This window comes from Salminus brasiliensis, chromosome 24 (genome assembly GCF_030463535.1).
Source record: "Salminus brasiliensis chromosome 24, fSalBra1.hap2, whole genome shotgun sequence".
Classification (NCBI taxonomy): Eukaryota; Metazoa; Chordata; class Actinopteri; order Characiformes; family Bryconidae; genus Salminus; species Salminus brasiliensis.
Window position 1 is genome coordinate 28,866,690 of NC_132901.1, and position 10,000 is coordinate 28,876,689.

Below are 10,000 nucleotides of genomic sequence, written 5' to 3' on the forward strand. Positions count from 1 at the left end.
CACACACACACACACACATACACACACATACACACACATTAACTACACAACAAACAACAGGAACAAATAATTCTACAAACTAGGTGTTTCTAATAAAGTGGCCAGTAAACTTTACAAACTAGGTGTTTCTAATAAAGTGGCCAGTAAACTTTACAAACTAGGTGTTTCTAATGAAGTGGCCAGTAAACTTTACAAACTAGATGTTTCTAATAAAGTGGCCAGTAAACTTTACAAACTAGATGTTTATAATAAAGTGGCCAGTAAACTTTACAAACTAGGTGTTTCTAATAAAGTGGCCAGTAAACTTTACAAACTAGATGTTTATAATAAAGTGGCCAGTAAACTTTACAAACTAGATGTTTATAATAAAGTGGCCGGTAAGTGGAAGCACAGGATAGGTGTTTCTAATAAATTGGCCAGTGAGTGTCAGTAGAAGGTGTGTGCTACAGTACCTGGTTGGGAACATCTTTGCCGATGAAGAAGTTGGTGACGTGGAGAGGAAGCAGATTTTGGAGGAGGAGCCTGTTGACATTTTCTGTCGTCTCCATCTCATCACGCTCCTTCTGGAAACATTTCTTTAGATAGAACTCGACACGAGAAGCCAACTCGTCCTACCACACACACACACACACACACACACACACTTAGCTCCTACACTGAACTCTTTGTTTATACTGAGTGTTCTCCAGGTTCTTGTGGGAAAGGGGAGAGCTGTAATGAGGGTAATTAAGGCCTCTCACACGAACACACACCCTTACCTGTCGCGCAAGAATCAGAGACACCAGATAGAAAATGATGAGCCAGATTCCTGCCATGATCTTGGGTTCCTTCAGAACTCCTGGTCTGAGATACAGAGAGATCAGACAGTCAACCAGCCTGTAGATGAGCGTGGTCTGACCTCGGACTCTTCTTTAGTCAGGGCTGATCTGTCAGTCGCTCAACATGTCGGAACATTCACCCACTGAACCGCTTGTGGTGAAGCTCAGGTAATCACTCTACAGCAGGACAGCACTGATATACTAAATATACAGAAATATACTAAATACACAGACACAAAGGGTCATATGTATGGAACCTTTTACTAGATATTTAAATCATATATATATATAATATCGCAAATCTGAACAGCAGCTCACTGTAAACATCATCCAGTAAAGATTAATAGTGTTTCTGAAGAACTGACCAGCCTCTTCATATTGAGCATTTTTGAGGTCCTAATAAAGCACACAAAAGCCGCTTGCATATCAACAGCGCCGCTCTGCTGGAGAAACGTGAAACTGCAGCGCTGAGCAGTAAATTTCCACATCCACATTCACTAAGTCGCTCATAAAACGTTAAATAGAGGAAACAGAGGATGGGCAACAACTCTTCTGAAGCTTCAGGAGACTTGAGGTACAGAACCTGCTGAGAACTGACCTCAGACGGGGGTTCATTTACTCTACTGTAACCAAATGGCTTATTGATGCCCTACAACAGTGTGTGTGTGTGTGTGTGTGCGTGTGTGTTTGCTCATACCTGCTGTAGTTGGGGTACAGTTGCAGTACGAGGCAGTCAGAGCGGGGGGCGTAAACCTCCAGAAAGAGAGCGAGGTAGACCACCACAGCCAGAGTGAGGAGGAAGAACTTCACACAGAAATTCACTCTCACAAACACCACCACCCCCAGCATCGCCACTAAACAGCAGTACAGATAATACTGCACACACACACACACACACACACACACACACAGCAATGAGAGAAGGCAGTGGTGTAAACTGGGTGCAGATTTATTTATTTATAACAGGAACATCTCAGCATGCAGAGCATTTGCTAAGTGCTACAGTAAGGTTACAGAGGGCTGCAATATGCAAATGAGCTCTTAACCCATCTGACCAATCAGATTAGCCTTTCTGTGTGAATCAAAATGTCAAAAAGTATCCCAGCAAGAATACAGTATTTTAGGCCCCCTAGTGGCCGTAGGGCGAGGCTTTAGTTCTTGTTGGATGCGCTGTGTTTTTCTGAGTGTGTGAGTGTGGCTCATTCACAGTGCAGGTAATGCAGGATAATGTCGGATTTGGACCCTTTATCCCATCTTTTCTCCCCAATTTAGTCAGTGCCAGTTTCCCTTACTAACTAGACGAAGCTCCACCTTTTAAAACTTTATCATGGCAGTCTTACCGGTACAGTATAGAGGCTCAGACTGTCCAGTGTGCTGGCGTTGTAGGAGGCATTTAGGCAGTTATCACCTGGAATAAACACCTAAAAACAGGAAAGATGTTATTTCAGTAACAACAGTAACAACACCAGAGGATTTGGATGATTTGGGGGCAAAAGACAGGAATGGGCAAAAGACAGGAATGGGCAAAAGACAGGAATGGCGTCTCCTAGGCACACATGTTTAAATCTGCCGCATTATGTGAGTATTTGGTCATTGGTATATATATTTTTTATTTTAAGGTGTGACACAGCTGGGTCATCAAAAAATGTCATTAACACTCATTATCCCTGCTTTTAAATGTACTTATATTTCAGAACAAGCTATTCACAGTCTGTATTGTATTTTTGGGGTTTTTGGCTTATAGGGGTCGTAGGCGGCTGTCTGTTTTTGCCTAGTGCTAAAACCACCCCTACTAAATATACAGAAATAAATATACTCAATATACAAAATACAATCAATCTACTACATGCAGACAGAACTAAATCTAGTAAATGTGCATGCCATTTAGCGCCGCCCTGCTGGAGACACTTCAGACTGCAACACTGACCAGTAAATTGTGCAGTAAAGTAGTAAAGAGTGTGTGTGAGTGTGTGTATGTGTGTGTGTGTGGGAGTCATTAGCACAGTTGGACTTACTATGTTGAGTATAGCCATGAGTAGAGTGATGAGCAAGCAGGTGAAGACTAGCAGCAGTCGTATCGCCGCCCTGGTGGCCACTCCCTGCGACAGCAATGACACCCACTGCACACTGGAAGGCATCTTAGAGTTCCATTGCTGGACACACACACACACACACACACACACACACACAGCCTCATATACAAGTTGCAGAGACCACTTTGCACTTGCCTTACAATCAAACACAATATTACAATTATAACACAGCTATTACACATAAACAAACAAACAAACAAACAAACAAACAAACAAACAAACAGAAGCTCCTACCTTCAGGAATTCAGTGCTGACTACCAGCAGTATCAGCAGCTGCACGGGAAAAGTGGCTCCATATGAAACTGCCAGGGCTAGATTTCTACAATAAGAGAGAGAGAGAGAGAGAGGGCAGTGCTGTTCAGGGGGTTTAGAGCTTTAGTTTTACAGAACGTCCTGAGAGGTCTAGTAGAGTCTGAACCTGTGGTTGTAATGATATGGCTGATCGGTGTATGTATGAACTGGTTATTTACTATCACTAATGAGGAGCGGTTCAGTCTGGACTGCTTTTTGAATGAGGCACATTTTCATATCTCGGTCTTAAAGGGACAGTAACAGAATCTGAAGCTGTGTCCTAAACCGTGCCTTATTCACTACATAGTGCACTACTTCTAGGTTCTGCCCATTTGTAGTGGTGTCCAAAAACATAGGGCAGAATTGGACATGGATATGGACAACCCATAATTCATTGCGCTGTTTTTTACCTCAGACTGTTTAGGTGACGCAGTCTGCTCTCGCACAGCAGTGAGCTCTCGCGCATAACGAGCTTTCACAAATCGTTCACTACCTTGAGAATGTCTGTTCCCTATATCAGTGCTCTGAACTGTGATCTGGATAGAGTAGGGGATAGTGGATAGGACACAGTTTCCAACACAGCGAGTGTGTTTAATTGTGAGGTAAAACTGATGTTGAAAAATAAAGAAATAATTTAATAAATAAAAGCTCACAATAATTTAATTGACTTACTTTTGTGAAGTCAGCATCTGCACCACAAACACAGAGGTGAATATGAGCGCCAGACACGCCACTGACTGATGAATACCGTGCACCTCACTCAGACGATACTGCAACACACACACACACAGACACACACACTCACTTATTAAGATTTAAACATTATTATAACTGATTATTATGGTTATCCTTTATTAATTACACTGATGTAGTACAGCACTAAAATAAATAATAATAATAATAATAATAATAATAATAATAATAATAGTCCCACCTGTTTCTCCATCTTCACATCGATAAATAACAAAGTCAGCCAGTTCATCTTCTTAGTTTTTGGTCTGAGAGAATAAAAATATAATTAAAGCCATCTGTTCACATAAGCTGATTCACAATAATAATAATAATAATAATAATAATAATCATAAGCTACTAATAATAATTATAATAATCATAATACCATACTAGTACCATACAAAAATACATATAGAATAATTACTGACATTATTAACTATGACAGACGTGATCACAGACAAAATGCATCAGTAGCCACAGATTCTTACAAACTACTATTTTAATTACTCTTCAGTATTTAGTATTCAATGTATAAATACATTTAGAATTGAATTGATTTTTTTAATAGTACAGTGATTTTGATCTCATTAAACAGCACTAATTACACTGTTTATAATGAAATGAAAATTGATCAGTTGGCCATTGATCTTAGAAAAGAATATTGTGTATCACAATAACAGAGTTTATTATATTATACAATATTATAAGGTATTGGTGGTGGGTGTGGCACAACAATCACACCATGTGGGAGACTGGGGTTCGATTCCCGGTCTGGGAAACGGTCTGACTGTGCTGCGCTCTCACCCTGCAATCTCTAGAGGCTCCAGTGTCTCTGTTGATCCATTCCACAATCCTTGATTGTGCCTACAGTAAGAGAGTAAGAGAGTCAGACAGACAGACAGACAGACAGACAGACCGTCCCGGACAGAACACTGTAGTGTAGACCAGGGCAGAGCAGTGTTAGCAGTACCTGCTCTCCAGGTTGGCAGCGTACGTCTGACAGATGTCTGGCTCCTGTTCGGGATAAAAGAGTAAGAGGTGAGTCAGAGTCAGGTGTGTTCTAGCAAGTTCCTACATTAGAACCAACATCCTGCAGAACAGGAACACGGGAGCGGATAACAGAACAGTGAGGACAGAGTGGGTAAGATTGGCACTGACTGTGACCAGCGTTGATTGTTCGGTGTTGCTTGACTGAGTGGGCGTGGCTGCGATCGAGTCTTCTGGTTGGTTGAGCTCAGAAAAGGGTTTGATGCTCTGCCAGGACTGCATGTACTGAGTCATTCTCACTGAGGCCCGGAGCTTCTCCCCTCCACTGCCTTTCAGAAGTCGGTTACTCTACACACACACACACACACACACACACACACACACAGCATTACAAGAATGAAATGTGACTCCAGTTTTAATCAGATGGACCTTCATCTCATCTGCTAGGTAGGTGTGACACTACCTGCCCCATCAATATTTACAGGTTATAGGTTTAGGTAATAGGTTTTGTATTTTGTGCTGGATACAGTATCCCATGGAGGTTTTCTAGGCCATGAAGAAAGTCTCAGCATTAGTGCATATACATTACTACTGGATTTCACTGTTCAATGCCACATGCTTTGATGCTTTAACTGCCCCCAAAATGCCTGGAAACAAAATAAGCATGCTAAAATAAAGACAGGCTGAAGCTGGAAGTGATTTTAGCGTTTGGCCACTAGGGGATGGAATGCAAGGTCAAAGCCTGGTTAATCACTCTGTTGTTATATGACAGGCAGGACACTCAGTAGTCCATAGCGATGTGCATTAGCAGGTTCTGTAATTTCATTAGCCTGAAGATGATGTTAACGAGACTGCTATTACTCAGGCAGCTCCAGATTCATCTAACTGCAGAAAGCCATTCACTCTGCAATTACTACTGTCAGACTACAAAACCACAGAGACTGTTAAGTGATTACAAACACTGATCTGTGTTTAACTAATCACTTAAACCACAGTGACTCCGCAGGTAAAAGCAATCCAGCTTCAAAAGGGCTTAAGTCACACTGATCAGTTAAAGCTCACAGTTACCTTAGGCTTGTGATCCAATCCTTTTTGGGGGTCGATCACGAGGAATGTTCTCCTGCCCTGTAGTGCAGAATCCCGACTGGCTCCATTTCCCTCTTCAACCTGGTACGCCCCACCCAGGTGTCCGAATGTCTCTTCTGTAATGTGGACCCTCCTAAGAAAACAAATGTAGAGTGATTTCATTTAGTGCACTCAACCCACCAATCAAACAATCCACCAACCCACCAACTAACCAATCAACCAACCAACCCACTGATCAACCAACTAACCCATCAACCAACCCACACATCAATATACCAACCAACCAACCCACCAATCAACCAACTAACCCATCTACCAACCCACACATCAATCCACCAACCAACCAACCAATCAACCACCTAACCCATCTACCAACCCACACATCAATCCACCAACCAACCAATCAACCAACCAACCCACCAATCAACCACCTAACCCATCTACCAACCCACACATCAATCCACCAACCAACCAATCAACCAACCAACCCACCAATCAACCACCTAACCCATCTACCAACCCACACATCAATCCACCAACCAACCAATCAACCAACCAACCCACCAATCAACCAACTAACCCACCAACCAACCCACTGCTCAACCAACCCACCAATAAATGAGCAAACCAAACAAACAACCAGTAAAGCAAATATAAATAAGTTGGTATGTTTTCTGTGTGCTACCAGGTTTGTTTTGAATTTAAAACAAACCAAACCACCAACCAACTAATCAACCAAACAACTAGCCAACCAACCCAGCTATCAACCAACCAACCCAGCAGTCAACCAACCAATGCCCCAAACTTACCCACTAACCAACCAACCCAACGACCAACCCAACAATCAACCAACCAACTCACCAAACAACCCATTAATCAACCAACCAACTTACCAACTCACTAATCAAACAACCTACTAATCAACCAACCCAGCAATAGACCAACCAACTCACCAACCAACCCACTAATCAACCAACCCAACAATCAACCAACCAACTCACCAACCAACCCACCAACCAACTAACCAACTCAGCAATCAACCAATCAACTCAGCAATCAACTAACCAATGCCCCAAACCAACCCACTAACCAACCAACCCAACGACCAACCCAACAATCAACCAACCAACTCACCAAACAACCCATCAATCAACCAACCAACTTACCAACCCACTAATCAAACAACCCACTAATCAACCAACCCAGCAATAGACCAACCAACTCACCAACCAACCCACTAATCAACCAACCCAACAATCAACCAATCAACCCCCCAAACCAACCCATGACCAACTCACCAACCAATCTACTCAGCAATCAACCAACCCACCAACTCACCAACCAAATAGATCAGTGTGTAGAATCCTCCAGAGCTTACTATGTCTATGTCAATCCACCAACCAACCAATCAACCAACCAACCCACCAATCAACCAACTAACCCACCAACCAATCAACTCACCAACCAACCCACCAACCAACTAACCAACTCAGCAATCAACCAATCAACTCAGCAATCAACTAACCAATGCCCCAAACCAACCCACTAACTAACCAACCAACCCAGCAATCAACCAACCAACTCAACAACCAACCCACCAATCAACCAACCCCCCAAACCAACCCATGACCAACTCACCAACCAACCAACCCAGCAATCAACTAACCAACCCAACAATCAACCAACCCCCCAAACCAACCCATGACCAACTCACCAACCAACCAACCCAGCAATCAACCAACCAACCCAACAATCAACCAACCCCCCAAACCAACCCATGACCAACTCACCAACCAACCAACCCAGCAATCAACCAACCAACCCAACAATCAACCAACCCCCCCAAACAAACCCATGACCAACTCACCAACCAATTAACCCAGCAATCAACCAACCAACCCAACAATCAACCAACCCCCCCAAACCAACCCATGACCAACTCACCAACCAATCTACTCAGCAATCAACCAACCCACCAACTCACCAACCAAATAGATCAGTGTGTAGAATCCTCCAGAGCTTACTATGTCTATGTCAATCCACCAACCAACCAATCAACCAACCAACCCACCAATCAACCAACTAACCCACCAACCAATCAACTCACCAACCAACCCACCAACCAACTAACCAACTCAGCAATCAACCAATCAACTCAGCAATCAACTAACCAATGCCCCAAACCAACCCACTAACTAACCAACCAACCCAGCAATCAACCAACCAACTCAACAACCAACCCACCAATCAACCAACCCCCCAAACCAACCCATGACCAACTCACCAACCAACCAACCCAGCAATCAACTAACCAACCCAACAATCAACCAACCCCCCAAACCAACCCATGACCAACTCACCAACCAACCAACCCAGCAATCAACCAACCAACCCAACAATCAACCAACCCCCCAAACCAACCCATGACCAACTCACCAACCAACCAACCCAGCAATCAACCAACCAACCCAACAATCAACCAACCCCCCAAACCAACCCATGACCAACTCACCAACCAATTAACCCAGCAATCAACCAACCAACCCAACAATCAACCAATCAACTCACCAACCAACCCATGACCAACTCACCAACCAATCTAATCAGCAATCAACCAACCAACCAACCAACCAACTCACCAACCAACCCACCTAACAACCAAATAGATCAGTGTGTAGAATCCTCCAGAGCTTACTATGTCTTTACTGCTAGCCTGTAGCTTAATCAGTTATTTGATGGATGTTAACTCATCACTATTACACAAGAAAAAGTTTTGTACTTCCTGACAAAACAATCTCTCGCCAGAAGGAAATGCATTTCATAGCTCAGTATTTTCCTAACCCAAATTCCATCTGAGCATGCTCTGACACCTTCAGCAGAAAGCTCAAATCTCTACAACACAACAAACACAGCACTGATAACAGCTCTGAAAGACTAAACCCAGCAGTCAGACTGACTTGATCTACTGTCAGAATAAAGATCTGACACACAGATAGGATGAGCGGCAGGTATTAAACACATTTCAAAATAAAAACAATCTGTAGATTCTGATTAACTGATGGAATTGATCAGCATATCACAGCAGTTCTTATTAGATGTTGATCCAAAGCTGGATAAAAATCCTCAGCAAACTCACCCAGGTAAACCTCCAGACTCCATGCGATTGGCTAGCGTCACATCATGTGACCAGACGTCATACTGCCACTTCAGTGAGCCAATCACACCACAAAGGACATTTCCAGAGTGCACGCCCACTCTCATACTGATCTCCACTCCTGTCGCCTCCCGCAGTTTACTGAAAAAAGCACATGTTCAAAATCCAGTAAAGCAGCATTATGGGAGAACTGGTTTCCTAACTTACAATGGAGGTCAGTGTACAAGATTCCACTCCAGGTCATTTTGGAACATTTCTATTGGTCCATTCATTATGAAATTCTAATACAGTATAAAGAACAACGGTCAGATTCACATTACAGAGAAAAGTGAGAGGCTGAAAAAAATGGAGATACAAGGTTTCTGCCCGAAGGTGACAAAGAGTAGGTCATTCCGTCTGGCATCGATGACCCGTGGGGCACCACTGTTGTGCCATTGGGAGGCACTCAGTGCGCGAGAAGACTATTCTTGGTACACCTTCACTACAGTGGCTCTAGACCATCCCGCAAAGTTAGCAGTTTCCAAGATGCTACCACCCTTTGCCAGGTATTATCACGACCTTTTGGACGATGGTTCTGCACTCTGCTACAACTGACTGGTGTGCTTGCTTATTTATACCTGCCGGTACATGGTTCCCTTTGGGCTTTTGGGGCCCATAACGTTGTCTCAGTGCTAAAATGCACTGTGTTCTAAAATATATGACGTGTCAGAAAGTGGATGATGGAAAAGCTACTGGTCTCATAACCATGAGGAGATGTTTTCAACGTTATTGAGAAAAAATAATTAATTAATAATAATAATAATAATAAACACACACACACATATAAACATATAAACATA

The 10,000-nt window shown here is 43.0% G+C and overlaps 1 protein-coding gene across 1 annotated transcript in view; it reads right to left on the minus strand.

Moving 5' to 3' along the window:
- The window catches only part of LOC140546799 (adenylate cyclase type 4-like), a 26,349-nt gene that overhangs the window by 4,235 nt on the left and 12,114 nt on the right, over positions 1-10,000 (minus strand). Inside the window, 13 exon segments of the mRNA XM_072670199.1 lie at positions 453-611; positions 759-843; positions 1,516-1,694; positions 2,159-2,239; positions 2,834-2,971; positions 3,146-3,230; positions 3,875-3,972; positions 4,137-4,200; positions 4,739-4,798; positions 4,905-4,948; positions 5,093-5,269; positions 5,990-6,140; positions 9,144-9,302. Of these exon segments, the coding sequence (XP_072526300.1) occupies positions 453-611; positions 759-843; positions 1,516-1,694; positions 2,159-2,239; positions 2,834-2,971; positions 3,146-3,230; positions 3,875-3,972; positions 4,137-4,200; positions 4,739-4,798; positions 4,905-4,948; positions 5,093-5,269; positions 5,990-6,140; positions 9,144-9,302 (1,480 nt within the window).